General features: G+C 34.6%; 1 protein-coding gene across 1 annotated transcript in view; it reads left to right on the top strand.

Moving 5' to 3' along the window:
- JMJD1C (jumonji domain containing 1C) overlaps positions 1–17,270 on the top strand; it is a 267,626-nt gene that overhangs the window by 231,459 nt on the left and 18,897 nt on the right. Inside the window, 11 exon segments of the mRNA XM_043596445.1 lie at positions 371–543; positions 823–3,032; positions 7,763–7,964; positions 10,043–10,226; positions 10,228–10,258; positions 11,158–11,310; positions 13,289–13,378; positions 14,099–14,226; positions 14,416–14,629; positions 15,154–15,368; positions 16,057–16,335. Coding sequence (XP_043452380.1) covers positions 371–543; positions 823–3,032; positions 7,763–7,964; positions 10,043–10,226; positions 10,228–10,258; positions 11,158–11,310; positions 13,289–13,378; positions 14,099–14,226; positions 14,416–14,629; positions 15,154–15,368; positions 16,057–16,335 — 3,879 coding nt within the window.

Genomic DNA, 17,270 nt, shown 5'->3' with positions numbered 1-17,270 from the left:
TTTTTGTATTAGCAGTACATATTTTTATGGTATTAGAATGTTAGGAAATCTGATGAACTAGGTTCTGTACATTTAGAAGTTAAAAGACAATGCTTTCAAGATCTGCATTCAATATAAAAAAAATAACAAATGTTTGGAAATTACTATGATGATACTGGTTGATTTTCCTACATCACATGGAAAAATCCATATAATTATGTTATTTATTTGTCTGAATAGTTCTTGTAAGATATATTTAGAAAAGGTCATTTATGCTTCATAAATATACATTAAAGTCCTGCTGTGATAACTGTGTTTAGCTTTTTCTAGTAATTGAAGTCTGATATATATATATATATGTATATATGTATATATATTTTTTTTTAAATAGAATTCTCCCAGTCCCTGGTTACATCAGCCCACCCCTGTGACCTCAGCAGATGGTGTTGGATTACTTAGTCACATTCCTGTCAGACCTTCCAGTGCAGAGCCTCATCGGTCTCTTAAAATTACAGCACATTCCAGTCCACCATTGACAAAAAGTTTAATAGATCACCATAAAGAGTAAGTTCACCAATGCTTAAAACTTACGAGTACCTCGTCTTTCATAGTTTTTCTTAATTTGATTTCTAACTAAACAGATAATTTTAAGTTAAGAAACATCTTAAAACTAGGCTTTGAGTAAGTACTATTGTTTCCATTTTTATATAATTTCTGATGTACTCTGTATTATTAAAGTACATGCAAAGTTATGTTTTCCTTTCATAATATTACACAGAAGCTATCTTCATATCATACCAGAAAAAGTTGTTACAGAAACCTTTATGTGTATTTTCTTTACAGAGAACTGGAGAGGAAAGCTTTCATTGAACCATTACGTTCTGTTGCATCCACATCAGCAAAAAATGACCTAGATCTGAATAGGTCACAGACTGGAAAAGATGGTCTATTGCATAGACATTTTGTGGATCCTGTATTGAATCAATTACAGAGACAACCCCAGGAGACTGGAGAGAGATTACACAAATATAAGGAGGAACACCGTCGAATCCTTCAAGAAAGTATTGATGTTGCTCCCTTTACAACTAAAATCAAGGGGCTTGAGGGTGAGAGAGATAGTTATTCCAGAGTAGCATTGTCATCTTCTAGCCCTAAAAGCCATGTCATTGTCAAACAAGACAAGGATGTAGAATGTTCAGTATCCGATCTTTATAAAATGAAGCACTCAGTGCCTCAGAGTTTGCCCCAAAGTAACTATTTCACTACATTGTCTAATAGTGTGGTCAATGAACCACCAAGGTCCTATCCATCCAAAGAGGTTTCACATATTTACACTGAAAAACAGAGTAATACCCTTGCTGCAACAGCTAATCCTCAAACTCTGACTTCATTTATATCCTCTCTTTCAAAGCCTCCACCCTTAATTAAACACCAACCAGAAAGTGAAGGTTTAGTAGGCAAGATACCAGAACATCTTCCCCATCAAATTGCTTCTCACTCGGTAACAACCTTCAGAAATGATTGTAGGAGTCCTACCCATTTGACAGTTTCTTCTACAAATGCACTCCGGAGCATGCCTGCTTTACATAGAGCACCAGTGTTTCACCCACCAATCCATCACAGCCTGGAAAGAAAGGAAAGCAACTATAGTAGTCTTTCCCCTCCAACTTTAACCCCAGTGATGCCTGTAAATGCTGGTGGGAAAGTTCAAGAATCACAAAAGCCTCCAACTCTAATTCCAGAGCCAAAAGACTCTCAGGCCAATTTTAAGAGTTCTTCTGAACAGAGTTTGTCAGAAATGTGGAAATCTAATAATAACCTCAGCAAAGAGAAAGCTGAATGGCATGTGGAGAAAAGCAGTGGAAAGTCACAGGCTGCTATGGCATCTGTCATTGTTCGTCCACCATCTAGTACAAAACTTGAGAGTGTGCCAGCAATGCAGTTAGCTTCCAAAGATCGAGTTAGTGAAAGATCTTCAACTGGGGCAAATCAAACAGATTGTCTCAAACCAGCAGAAGCTGGGGAGACTGGAAGAATCATTCTGCCAAGTGTGAATTCAGACAGTGCTCACATAAAATCTGAAAAAAATGTCCAGGCTGTCTCACAGGGCAGTGTTCCCAGTTCAGTCATGTCTGCCGTAAATACAGTGTGTAATACCAAAACGGATGTATTCACATCTGCTGCCACTACCACCAGTGTTTCCAGCTGGGGGGGTTCAGAAATAATTTACTCTTTATCGAATACCATTTTGGCCTCTAAATCCTTAGAATGTACCTCTTCAAAAAGTGTCAGTCATTCAGTGGCTCAGATACAAGAATGCAGGGTCAGCACCACAGCTCCAGTTACACCAGCCAGTAGTAAGACAGGAAGTGCTGTTCAGCCCAGCTCTGGGTTCTCAGGCACAACTGATTTTATCCATTTAAAAAAGCACAAGGCAGCATTGGCTGCAGCTCAGTATAAAAGTAGTAATGTCAGTGAGACTGAGCCTAATGCTGTGAAAAATCAGACATCTTCAGCCTCCCTTCTCTCGGATAGCACTGTAGCCTGTAGTACAATAAACAAAGCAAACTCTGTAGGAAATGGGCAAGCATCCCAGACAAGTCAACCTAACTACCATACTAAACTGAAAAAGGCCTGGCTTACTAGACACTCAGAGGAAGACAAAAATACTAATAAAATGGAAAATTCAGGGAATTCTGTATCAGAAATTATCAAGCCATGTTCTGTCAATTTAATAGCCTCTACATCTAATGACATACAAAATAGTGTAGATAGTAAGATGATAGTTGATAAATACATAAAAGATGATAAAGTCACTAGGAGAAAAGCCAAAAGAACTTACGAATCTGGCTCTGAAAGTGGAGACTCAGATGAAAGTGAAAGCAAGTCAGAGCAAAGGACTAAGAGGCAACCTAAGCCAACTTACAAAAAGAAGCAAAATGACTTGCAGAAGAGAAAAGGTGAAATAGAAGAAGATTTAAAACCCAATGGGGTTCTCAGCAGGAGTGCCAAAGAAAAAAGTAAATTGAAATTGCAGAGCAACAGTAATAGTGGTAAGTTAATTACTTTTTTATCTCAGGCAAAATGGGCTGCATGTTCTTGCAATAATGGTGTAAGTTCTGTCAAGATGAGTGAGCACAGAGGCATCTTTTGACTTTTATTTGTCTGCCCTAGCATAATGTATGTGCTCGTAGACCTCATTTCTGCATTTCCCAAGTACCCTATAAAAGAAAATGAGAGAAGACCTCTCTCTCCATTTTTAAAAGACTTGTAGAAATATGTTCTACCTAGCATTCTGACAAAAACCGATTTAGTAGTTACTCAGAATTTTGATCATTTCTAAGTACTGTCAAGTGGATTCCTAAAATTAGCTATTTACCTTTAACATGATGTAGTTGTGAAAAAAAAATCTTAGTCACATGTACTTCCTTTAAGTCACATTTTTAGAAGAATACCACTTCAATTTGTGGATACGCCCTGTATCCCTTCTCTCATCTGGTAACAAAATTGAAAACTTTTTGAAATTACCTTCTATTTAACTAATATTGCCACTCATTCAAAAAGTTCTTTATTTTGGGTAAAAGTTAAATAAAAGGGGATTGTGGTTTTGTGTGCTCATTTCTACATTCAAGAAAAATTTCTGTAAGTAAAAGTTTCAAAACTGATTATATTTCATTTGTGGCCTTATTAGCAAGGCAAAATAAGTGTAATGTTCACTCTAAAGTGTTTCTGTAGGTTTTTAACTCTAGAAGTAGTTTTTCTCAGTTTGCTTATTTCTTTTTAGGTATGTTGCACAATGCAGAAAGCACTTAATAGTTTCACTATATCCATGTATTCATCCACATACAATATATGAAATATCTGACAGTGTGGACATTCAAGAAGTACTTTGGATGCTTGAAGGCTTGTATTTGGGCCTTTTCACTGAATGAGGTTTTTTCACATGCCTGTGTGGAAACCAGAGGCAAAGTGAAGGACAGAAAAACAGGAGGATGGAATCATAGAAAAGGACAGTCAGAAAGTGAAAGAACGAAGCTCTACTAGAGACAGAAAGGCTGACAGACTGAAATGCAAATATAGTCAGAAGAAAGAGAGGGAGATTGACATCGGAAGATACAATATACATGCCATTTATTTGAGTATTGGATTGTGTACTGTGTTGCCTTTTCTTTTCTCATGTGTTTTGCTTCCCCAGTGAATTCTTAAGGAGGCATAGTGTGGTCAATAATTGTTTCTTTTCTGTTTCACATGACATTTCCTTTGGTGTTGGGTATACAGATAGATACTTGAGTTAAATTTACAGAAAACAGAGATAGGAATCTTCCAACTTTTAACACTTAGAAAACTCTTGTGAAGTTAAGTTTATAAAATTAACTCTTAAGTACATATTCTAGTTCATGTTGACAGTGAATGTACAGGTTCCCAAGTAAGAGTTCAACGACAGACTGGAATCAGCATCCCACCCCCCTCCAAGTTGTGCTGCTTAGTCAAATCTCTTCTCCTTAGTAACTAACATTTAGCCTCAGAGAGGGTATTCTAAGCCCCATCTATTGTCAAGTCCAAAATAATATTGACTGTTCATTGCCATCTGTTAATTATGGGCAGAGTTGTTCTGCCTTTGTTCTGGCTGTCTAGAAAAGTTCTCTAAATTGGGAGTTCATAAATCTAACTTCCATATTTGAGTGGATCATCTACCTCGTGAATTAAATATGACCTTTATCTAATGGTCATTGGGGTTGTCATCAGTCATAGTCAAAAAGAGTGAGTTAAGTCAGTACTTAGAGTGTAATGTGATTATATACACTGTTACACATGTGTAAGTTATATACACATAACTCCTATAATAGTGTGTTTCTTAGTACCTTCTAAAGCCAGGTACAATAGATTTTATCTATTGCTTTGGAATGTCTTCGTATCTGCTGCCTTTCTATACTGCTAATTAAAAGTTGGTTGTTTTTCTGTGACTAATTTCTTATATAATTTTATGAACTGAAATTACCCATCAAATTTAAATATGTCCAAAGTCCTATGATACACAAAACCAGACTATATAATCAGAATTAATTGCTATATCTCAAAAAAAATTTTCTTTAAGTGATGGACTATCAAAGATTAAAGGTTAGCATGTATTTGTTTCCTATTTTCTTCCTCCATAGTTTTCTGTTGGCTAGAGCAGCTGATTGAGTATTTGCTAGTAAATTGAGAACTAAGGATGAAAATGTTCTTATGGCATGAAAGAATACTAGGTATTTTTTGTTGATTTAAATGTGTTATTCTCAAAGTTTAGATTTTAGATATTGGCAATAAATTAGATGTATAGATTTGAAAGATAAAGTTATTTTATTATGTGAATACTTTTATAATAAAATTCATAAAAGGAGTTCGCTACCATTGTGTGTCGCCTAGTTTAGAAACAAAAATCACAATATCACAAACTGTCTCTATGACCTGGGACTTTGTGTCTTTGTAATTCATCCATTCATTTAAATTAAAAATAGTTTCAGATTGTCTATTTTGTGTCACAGAATTGAAATTTGCTTTGAAATGTCCAGTTCTATAAATACTGTTTAAATTGTTCATAGTGGTATGGTTATCCATACTCTCTGAACTGTTCCATTACCTGTAATGTAAAAGCATATTGGTTAATAGTTGTTTTCTAGTCAAAATAGAAATACATTGAATTTAGTTTATTCTAAGTGTAACAGAAAAAAAAAAGTAAATAAATGATTGAAATCACGTGTGCCAAGTAAAAATCTATGAGCAGTGTACCATTCTTGTTCATTCTGACTTCTAAAAGCTCTGAATTTTTTATACTGTCTATAGGGGAAATCTGCCTTATATGCAGTGGAGGAGATAGCAAACTCTTCATACGAGCCTTATGGAAACATTTTTATTCCATAAGTGGTGTGTGCATATAATATGTCTTTCTTTAGTGGATTAAGCCAAATGGCTTGTCCTAAGTTAGAGACAGAAGAGGAGAGAGCAGGTAGTTTAAAGAACCAGGCAACAATCCTAGAAGTGCTTAATAACTGGAAGCAGATTTTAAATGAGCCATCCCAAAGCTTAAACTCTGTACTTCCTATGTTAAGATATGCTATCTTGCTGTCACTGTACTCCTTACACTGTCAACAGGTAAGTAATAGTGGGAGCTCAAGGCCAGAGATCTGCTACATATTTCTGCAAAAATTAGATCGTCTCCGGAGAATAGTTGTACTGCCTCTTTTCCACACATCAGAGTGATTAGAAAGCACAGGGTAGGAAATATCTTTGAACATGACAGAAAGAGCAAACTATGTAAATCTCATACCTGACATACAGATGTAAGTACACTATTTGGGGGCACCTGGGTGGCTCAGTTAAGTGTCCGACTTCGGTTCAGGTCATGATCTCATGGTTTGTGAGTTCGAGCCCTGTGTCACGCTCTGTGCTCAGAGCTCAGAGCCTGGAGCCCACTTTAGATTCTGTGTCTCCGTTTCTCTGCTCTTCCCCAGCTCATGCTCTGTCTCTCTTTCTCTCCTTCAAAAATAAACATTCAAAAAAAAATTTTTTTTTAAAAAGGAGTCTGATATTTGCTTCTCCCAACATAGGTTGTTTTTAAAAGAATATGCTTTAGGGGCGCCTGGGTGGCGCAGTCGGTTAAGCGTCCGACTTCAGCCAGGTCACGATCTCGCGGTCTGTGAGTTCGAGCCCCGCGTCAGGCTCTGGGCTGATGGCTCAGAGCCTGGAGCCTGTTTCCAATTCCGTGTCTCCCTCTCTCTCTGCCCCTCCCCCGTTCATGTTCTGTCTCTCTCTGTCCCAAAAATAAATAAACGTTGAAAAAAAAAAAAAAAAAAGAATATGCTTTAAATTCTTTTAATAGGCAAAATTTAATTTATGTATAATATTTTGAGTCCTGCTCTGTAGATGACAGATTATCTACTTGATACTTGAGCCAGTGTTATAACAATTAAGCTGAAGTTAGTAAACATGATGGTGCAGTGATGTAGAGCATAGTAAATAATTTCTTCAAATGTTAATCATTTGAGGTTTTTTTTTTTCCTTTAGATTTCTCTGATGCCTTTTCTACCATCAAAAAAGACCATCAAGTTAATACTGGCTTTTTTCTTTATTTTCTTCATCCCTTTTATTTTCTAAAAGATACTGCTTCCATCAGTATATTGAATCAAATGGAGGACATCATAATGAGGGAGAGATACTAAGAGACAGCTTATTAGCCCCTCTTCTCTCAAATAATGGTATTATAAAATTACCTCCTATCTTTAATGGACCACACTTACCTTGGAGAATCATATTAAATATTTCAAAACAATATAAGTATGTTGGAATTAGTCTGTAGTTTCTGAAAGTACTAACTTTTGGTCTTCACATTCTTCCTGAAATATCTTGATCTTGAAATAACTTTCTCCTACATATACCAAATCCCTGTGTCGAAGGGCTATATTTTTAGCTATAGATTCACATAGAAATGAATGATTCCTGTGTTTGCTATTGTACAAATATAAATATTTAATATATAAAGATTTCAATCAGCTGGAAGATTTGCTCAGCTCTGCATTTCCAGTATACTGACATAAGAATTCATTTGATTAATAGAATAGTAAGTAAATAGAAATGCTGCTGTGGACTTTTAGTTATTAATGAGGACCTAGAAGTATAATGTCTGCTTCTTTTTTACAGTCTTAATATGTTGTGACAGTTGTATACTTGTCTTGAACTTTATCTCAAGGAGTGTACTTTTTTAAAAAGTTGTAATCTTGCTAATAATTTCCTACTGGTTTTACAGCTGGCATCCCTCGTTCGGTATTAAAAGATTGGCGTAAAGTCAAGAAGCTGAAGCAAACTGGGGAATCCTTTTTACAGGATGACTCCTGCTGTGAGATAGGGCCTAATTTGCAAAAGTGCCGAGAATGTAGACTTATTCGGAGTAAAAAAGGAGAAGAACCAACCCACTCCCCGGTGTTTTGTAGATTTTACTACTTTAGACGGTGAGTAGAAATATGTAATTGGGGAAAATATGTCTATTGGATATTGGAAATTATACTGCCATTCTGAGGGTCTCTTTTAGAGGTGGGAGTGAGTCTTTTGAGTTTGTTTCTGAAACATCAGAAAAGAGTATTAAACTTTTTTGTGATAAATTTAATAATATCTAACCATGTGACTAAATTCATATTCTCTTGTTACTTGTGTTCATATGGCCTTTCTCTTCTGAGATACTTATTTTTCCTTAATGTGAAAATAGTATTTTCTAGAAAATGATAGGAAGCAGCAATTTGTTTGGTTTAAGGAATTTTTAAATGGTTATATACTTTGACCATTTATATTAGTTAGCAATCACAAATCGTCTATAAATCTAGGTAAACAATCTAGGTATCAAACCAAAGTCATTGCATTACATGGACTACCCACATGTTTTGTTAAACATGTAGCTATAAAAATATGAGTTACAAAATTAGAAAAAGGGTTTGTCAGTACCATATCATACTACCATATCACGTTTCACAGGTAGAATCAGTCATTCCTGAGATTCAGCTCTTTCTCTTGCTTCCTATATGACTTTATTAACTATAGTAGGATTATATAGCTCATCCTATCTCATATGCATAATGCTAATTATAGTGGTACCTACTTCAGAGAGATTTCATGATTAAATGAGATAAAGTACAAAAGGTCCTTAGTCGTACCAAGCACATATGAATGTGTATGAGTATAAGCTGCAAATATTTTCCTAATCATCAACTTCCTAAGAAATTAGGAAACACTTTGCTCTGGCAAATACACCTCTGCTGGTGGCCCAGTGGAGACCCCAAGAGCATGTATTGTTAGGAACAGAACCAAGTTCTATTTCTTAATTTTACTTCATGGTTTTTCCAGCCAACAATCCCCAAAGGATCAACAACTTTAAAGAATAGTTGTAGAAAGTAGGGCACATGGAATTGCAGTAAAAAAGAAAAAGAAAACAGAAGGAAAGTAGATTTGAAGGAAAGAAATTTTCAGGTAGAGATAATAACACAAAGCTGAAATAATAGATTATAACAAAGGGAGAAATCTGGCTCAAAAAAGGATAATGGATTATAATGAAGGGAAAATTTGGTTAAAAAAAAAAGAAAGGTTTAGGTAATAAAAGAATGAGCAAAGGGCCTGGGAAAAGGAATGTTGGTGTTGTCCATTTGAAAAATAGAGAATGAATTGTAATGAATTTCTGATATCCCCCAGTTGAGAATAAATAGAGTAAGTACTATGATACTGAAGAGTAACTACCAACCCGGAAGAAAATGGCAATTTTGCTTTCCATTTACCCTAAACTTTTCTGAATTGAGTAGTTAAGTAAATTGGATGGCAAGCTGAGAGGAACTAAGTATACTTAGTTGGGTTCCTAATAAACTTTTGAGAGTTTCATCCTTTCCTCTAAATCATAAATAAATAAAGTGTCATTTTAATTAATGAAAACTATGTATATATATATACTTGGTATTTTTTAAATCCTCCCAGTGAAAGTCTTAAGGTGATTTAGGGCATTTTCAGTATTAGAGGTTCTTGATTTAGATTATGTATAAAATAAAAGTATTGCTCTAGGCAACATTTGGCCAACATTTTAACTCTTGTCCTCATCAAACACTCAGACACAATTTTCATTTGACTGAAATAAATAGTTAAGTATAATGATAGGAAAAATCTTATTTCTTGAAATAACCTGAAATTGGTGCTGTTTATCATTGCCATTTGTGTAACACTATGGGAGTCATTTAAGTTTGTTAAATTTAATTAATAATGAAAAGTGTGTGTGTATATGAAGGACTACCCTATTTTCTTGTTTTTTTTTAACAAATGTAATTTACATGTTTATAATACAAAAGTGTAAATTAATTATAAATTTACAACTTTATAAAACTGGACTGGTGTCTTGGGGTGCCTGGGTGACTCAATCTGTGCTGACAGCTCAGAGCCTGCTTGGGATCCTCTCTCTGCCTCTCCTGTACTCGCACTCTCTTTCTCAAAATAAATAAGTAAACATTAAAAAAAAAACTGGACTGGTGTCTAATCCTTTTATGTTTTAATATTTCAGATTGTCATTTAGTAAAAATGGAGTGGTTAGAATAGATGGTTTCTCTTCTCCTGACCAATATGACGATGAAGCTATGAGCCTATGGACACATGAAAATTATGAAGATGATGAACTAGACATAGAAACTTCAAAATACATCTTGGATATAATAGGTGATAAGTTCTGTCAGTTAGTAACATCTGAAAAAAACAGCTTTGTCCTGGGTGAAAAAGGATGGTAAGGAAGTTAAATACTTAGAATATACAACTGTACAAATTTGATTTTAAGAATTTCTCTTTGAAGTATATTTAATAGGAGCAGTCCCTTATTTTGTCTAGTGTTACTGACATTTTAATTTGATAACATTTTTTTTATGTACAAAGGCACCTATGTGTACTTAAATCAACATCTTTTCCAACTGAATGTATTAACAATTCATGAAGTCACAATAGCACTATGCTGTTTCTGCCATTATGACATAAGTTAGCATGGTAAGGATACTTCAGATGTGGAATGGGGAAATTTCAGCCTTTGCCAGCATAAGACACAGTCCATACCATTTATTTTTAATCTGCTGTGGTTCATCACAGGTTTTAGAATCAGATGGATTTATATTTGAATCTCAACTTTATTCCCTGCTTTTATGACTGTAAGATGGGAGTAACTACCTCATAGCTTTGTTTAGAAAGTAATTATATTTACATATGTAAAGCACCTAATATATGAGTTACTCTAAATCTTCCTTTCTCCTAAATCAGTGGTTTGTCCCCCAAGAGATGTTTGGTAATGACTGGAGACATTTTTGGTTGCATGACTGAAAGGTCGGGAGTGGATGGTAGAGCACTAACATCTAATGTGTGGAGGTCATAGATGCTGCTGAACTTCCTACATTGCACAGAATAGTCCCTCATAACAGAGAATTATTCAGTCAAAAATCTTAAAAGTGCTAAGGTTGAGAAATTCCATTAGATGTAAGTCTTCTGAAGAGAATTACTGATTCAAGAAATCTGTTGATCTTTAGTTATATCCTTCAGAGTTCTTGGTTTGCCATAAAATTTTTGTGTTTGTGTATTTCAGCAAAAATTGTGTGGAAAGGAGCATACTTGCCTTTAAATTTTTATTTCTCTGTGTCTCAGCCAAAATCGCCTGGAAAAGAGCAGTGAGAGGAGTCCGGGAAATGTGTGATGCATGTGAAGCAACATTGTTTAACATTCATTGGGTCTGCCAGAAATGTGGATTTGTGGTCTGCTTAGATTGCTACAAGGCAAAGGAAAGGAAGAGTTCTAGAGGTTGGTTTATAACTTTCTGTAAATTGAAATTTTTATAATGTTCATTTTCTTTAGGATCATTCATCTGGAAATTATATGTGTGTGAGGTTTCCCCCCCGCTAATACATTAAAGAAGTTTGGTAAATTTATTAATGTCCAGATTTCCTAGAATAAAAACTGCATCTACATCTTTTTATCCTGATTAGTAGATCCACCCACTCCTTTCAGCAGGTAGTTTTTTAATGTAGCCCAATTTAGGACAGGCTTTCCTCCCTTCAGACTCCAGTGTGTAGGAGCCTGAAGCCTATTCTAAGACCTGTTAATTACACGGTCATGCACATAAGTCACAATTGAATATTTAACTCGTGTGAACTGATTTTTCTGAGTAATTGGTCCATAAAGTTCAGATCAAAATGTTCAAGAATATGCTTCCACTAGTATCAATTTGTCCCATAGTTCTTAGAGAATGAAGAAGTCTTTATTATATTTAACAGTAGTCTTTGAAGCTATTATTTTAGATGAAATGTCACTAAAACAGTGTTCTACATGTTGATACAGTTAAAGATAATATAAAATTTAAAAAAGAAGTAACTAAATTCACGTTTTCTCATGATAAAAGTGTTTTTAGAAAAAGCTTATCCAAGGCAGTTTTAGAAGTAGCTACCTCATGTTGGTAACCTGAAATTTTTAGTTATTTGTTTGGGATAAAGTCTTCATGAAATAAGAGGATTTGAATTGTGAAAGTATTAGAAGTAAAGTCATGTTTAGTGATAAAAAACTGTTTAATGTCTAAAAATGATATATGTCATTTTCATATCCAACAAACTCTTTCAGCATACTTAACTCGATAAACCATGATTTAGCTATCAGTCTTTTCCACTGATAAGATTACTAGAGCCTTTTTCTTAGACACCCAACACATAAACAAAAAAGACCCCTAGAGTGGGGACACATTTCCAAACATCACAGCTGGGTGTTTCTGTGACATGCAAAAGATACATAAATATAAGTAAAATGTGAGGCTATAATAAGGAATGCAGTCTGGGCAGTTACCTGTCTTCAAAACTATACAAATATATTTGGATATTTTTAGTTAAAAAATTAGCTCCACTATTATAAAACTTAATCACATGCATTTTATATTCTTTTTTCCTGTTTCCATATTACTTTTGTTTTTCCTTTGCCCAAGTAAAGAAATTAATTCATCATATTTTTCCCTACTGTTTGCATGTATATGAGCATGTATCATTTTTGGAATAAGATAGGGTATGTATAATAAACCTTAGTAGTTGCGTTGCTATTGATATTCACAGTCCTGTTAATTTTAAAAGTATAGTCATTGTATCTTTTTTTTAACCTCTATGCCTTCAGTTATATATTGTTATCTATATATTTCTATTTCACTGTCAAATATTGTGATAAACTCCTATTGGCTAGGTTATAGCTTTATATAACAGTAATTAGCATAATATTCAATACCTTGATCTCAAGGAAATCTTTTTCTATAAATTTGATGACATACACAGTTACTTATGATGTGTCTCTGTGAGCTTCAATATATATCATAAAGCTCATTAAAGTCAGCATAAAAAATCTAGAACTATTGTTTGATGAAGTTTCAGACTAAATAAAATTCAAATCCAGTCTAAAACTGGTTTTCTTTAAAAACTTTCCAACACTCCCCTCCAGAACCTACACAATAACTTGTAAATGCTTTCTAACAGCTTATATTTTAGACAAGGAAGATAGACGTAACTAATACGTTAATGACAATAAAGAATGGTAATTTCAGAAAAGGATAAATAACATTATATCAGTTTTGTATCTTGTTTTTATAAAATTCTCGGAATGGTGGAACTTAGTCTTTTAAAAACCAACCAAACCAATTTGAGGCCTGCTATTGGTATTTTATATAATTGTTAAGCTCTTTATATATGTTATCAATTTTATAATTATAAAACCATGATGGATATAAAGTATGTATGTTATAATCATACAGATAAAGAACTGTATGCTTGGATGAAGTGTGTGAAGGGACAGCCTCATGATCACAAACATTTAATGCCAACTCAAATTATACCCGGTTCTGGTAAGTATAAATGTACATTATTTACTTAGTAGTGTAACAGCTCTTTCTTGGTCTAGATTGTTTAGGAGTGCGTAGAAATATAATAGAATGGAGAGGTAAGGTTTATCTAAACTTGAATTGTTTTTGTTCAGTTCTTAGAATCTGGTGTGTAATAAACCTAATAAGGCCAGCCCAGACCCAGTGACAAAGAAAGTCAGAGGAACCATTGTGGAGGGGGAAACTAGAGTGTGGCAGAAAAGCTTACTAGATTTATGATGAAAGGTTATTTTCCGGGGCGCCTGGGTGGCACAGTCGGTTAAGCGTCCAACTTCAGCCAGGTCACGATCTTGCGGTCCGTGAGTTCGAGCCCCACGTCGGGCTCTGGGCTGATGGCTCAGAGCCTGGAGCTTGTTTCCGTTTCTGTGTCTCCCTCTCTCTCTGCCCCTCGCCCATTCATGCTCTGTCTCTCTCTGTCCCAAAAATAAATAAACGTTGGAAAAAAAAAAAAAGGTTATTTTCCTTTTTTTTTTTTTGAGCATACTGAGTTTTCAAGAATAGAGGTGAGAGAAAAGAATAGAGAACATGAATTTGGTTGAATAATCAAACCTGAAAGAAATGGAAGAATTGAAGGAAAAAATGGGAAGCAAAGTGAAAGGGCATAAGAAAACCTGCACAAGAAAAGACTGGAAAGAATTTTATTGTCTTAACTATCTTTTTATTAACCACTCTTATATTTTGTAGTTTTGACAGATCTTCTAGATGCGATGCACACTCTTAGAGAAAAATATGGTATTAAATCCCATTGTCATTGTATTAACAAACAGAATACACAGGTTGGAAATTTTCCTGCAGTGAATGGTGTATCTCAAGTAAGTAAAACTTTCTAATTATTCAAATGAAATGCATAGTTAAATTAATAATCTTTGCTATTTGAAATCAGTTTAGGACTTGTGTTTTGTAAATTATGTTTTTTATGTTACTGTATAAATATTACTACTTTTAACTCTGAATAATTGAAGAGGTAGTATTTTTAAAGTTTAATTGTTCTACCCTTATAGGTTTTACAGAATGTTCTTAATCACAGTAATAAAATTTCTCTGTGCATGCCTGAGTCTCAGCAGCAGAATAACCCTCAGAAGTCTGAGAGTAATGGCAACAGCAGCCCAGGGAGTGACGTAAGCACAGACAGCAAGTTAACTCCTCCAGAATCCCAGTCACCACTGCACTGGTTAGCAGATCTTGCAGAGCAAAAGTCCAGAGAGGAAAAAAAAGGTAAATGAAGTTATCTAAGTATATAATAGATGACTATAATATAACCAACAATGTACTATGATACATTATAATATTCACTTAGAACAGTTTACATTTGTGTTTTGCTTGCATTATGTATGGCTTGGATACAGTAAAACATTTGTTTTCTATTGTTAGGACCTCTCCTCCCTGTGATTGTATCAAAAGTAGTTAGAATCATTTGTGGATGAGCATATCATTAAAGCCACCAGGGCAGTAGATTTGTAACTTAAACTATACTTTCTCCCTGTTTTAGCTATAGCATTTTTCATTTGTGACAGGTGCAAACTCAGCTACATGTCTAAGATATTGAGGAAGGCCTTTTCATATTCAAACTGTTTGACTCCATTTTGAAGGATCTAACCCATCCTCTGGTGTGTGTTCAGGTGAATAAATCACTAGTGCTACACTTTTTATCTCTCACTATCAAATGTAGGGTCCCAGTTTTGTCTGTACTTTAGCAGCATGATTAGTTTTATTTGAATTTTGTAAATGTTGTATTTCAGAAAACAAAGAATTTGCCCTTGAAAATCAAGTTAAAGAAGAGAGAGAACACGACAATCCTGATTCTCCAAATAGCAGAACATCACCTCCTGTGTCCCAGAATAATGAACAAGGCTCAACCTTACGAGATTTACTGACCACAACAGCTGGCAAGCTCCGTGTGGGTTCTACAGATGCTGGCATTGCCTTTGCCCCAGTGTATTCGATGGGAACCCCAGTGAGTGAGATGCCAGAGTTTTGGTTTTCATATGGACCTTAAATTTAGATGATTTGGGGATTTGGCTGTGAACTACACAATAAATAGATGCAAATGAAATAAAATACACCAATTACCAGACATATTCCCAATTGCATTATAAATCTCGTAGCTTAAAATCTGGAGATTTTAGGTTTTTTTCCCATGTGAAAAAGGTTGAGGGAGGGGCATTTCATGCCAGAAGAGCCCTAAGATAACTCCTTCAGAATTTGAAAACCATGTATCTATCTAGTAGGGGAAATAAACCACATGGAAGTTAATGTTTTGTTACTTAAAATATTTAGTAATCCATTTTTGTTTTAATTATGCACCAGAAGAAAATAAAAACCAGTAATTGCATAGGTAGGCACAAATTTTTAGTGATCTTTAAAAGTATATGGGAAATTCCACCTATCTATCTTGTCTGCCCTAGTCCTAAAATAATGTAAAAGGCCACAGTTGCAGTTTTTGCAGACCTGGCAGATTCTCACATGGAAGACCACCAGACTTCTGGTTCGTACCTGTTAGGAACAGCGTAGGGACTACAGATCCATATTTGCTGACATGATTAGATATTCTTGAAGGCAGATAAAATGTTAATGTTAGTAGTTAGTGAAAGTTTAAAAATGTATATATGTTTCCTCTCAAAATACAACTTTTCCCCTAATAGAGTGGTAAAAGTGGAAGAACTATGCCAAACATTCTTGATGACATAATTGCTTCAGTTGTTGAAAACAAAATTCCACCAAATAAAGCCTCTAAGGTAAATGTAAAACCAGAGCTGAAAGAAGAGCCTAAAGAGTGCAGAAATTCGTCCACCGAGGAAAACAGTATGTTGTACAATGACGTGCCACATTCTTGGATCTGCGAGAAGCATATTCTGTGGCTTCAGGATTATAAAAATAGTAATAATTGGAAGCTTTTCAGAGAGTGTTGGAAACATGGACAAGTGAGTATTTTAAGCTGATTAGTGAAACTGAAACTGGTTGGATAAGAAGAAAGGGGAAAAATAGTACTTACTGGATTTGGAAGTCAGATCTCGAAAACAAAAAGGTTACCAGAATTACTGGTTCTGAATTTATATTCTTTGGTCAAATTTATATGAATTAACAGGGCAGCACGGGTTGTTTGATGTTTCATTTTTTTAGCTATCAGTCAACAGATTTTTAATAAAGCCATATATTTACCAAATTTGGCAGTGCCTTTTTTTACATTTGTACTTTGGTCCAGTTAACAGATACGTATCTGTTATTAAAGTGTTAATACTAAAAGCACTTTCCTTGGACTAATGAAAAGTGTAGATGTTTGTGCCTTTAATGTTTATCCGTAGAGCATTTATTGATGTGTTAGTTCATCAGATCTTGAATGACAAACGCCATTATTTAATTCTGTTCAAATAAAAATGATTTTCCCTTTGACCAAAGTTTTGATAGAATATTTGGCACTCATGTCAGATGGCAGTTTATTACATTAATGCGAACAAAAATTGTGAACAAAATTGAGAATTTGCATGACTTACTATTGTCATGTTTTTTTTTTGCTTTCTGGAAAACATTCTTTGCTATTTTATTTTACTTTCTTCATTGAGCAGGTAGTTATTGAGCACCTAATAAAACCTGGTCTTTTTGCTGGCCATTAAAGATAGATAAAATGAGTAAGTTATATAAAAATAAGTAGATGAGCAAACTATTTTAGTGCAAAGGTTCTTAATCTTTTTAAGTCACTAAACCTTTTCACATTGTGAAGAAAGCTTGTTTCCTTTCTCCCCAGAAAAAATCATACCCATTCATTGCACATACACAATATTTAGTTCCCCCTCCTTTCTTTCTTTTTTTTCTTTTTTTTCTGGTTGGCTCTCCTTGAAGCCCTGATGCCATTGGTGGG

This window comes from Prionailurus bengalensis, chromosome D2, assembly GCF_016509475.1.
Source record: "Prionailurus bengalensis isolate Pbe53 chromosome D2, Fcat_Pben_1.1_paternal_pri, whole genome shotgun sequence".
In the NCBI taxonomy this organism is placed as follows: Eukaryota; Metazoa; Chordata; class Mammalia; order Carnivora; family Felidae; genus Prionailurus; species Prionailurus bengalensis.
The sequence above is the reverse complement of the archived record's forward strand: the minus strand, read 5'-3'. Positions and strand labels throughout refer to the sequence as shown.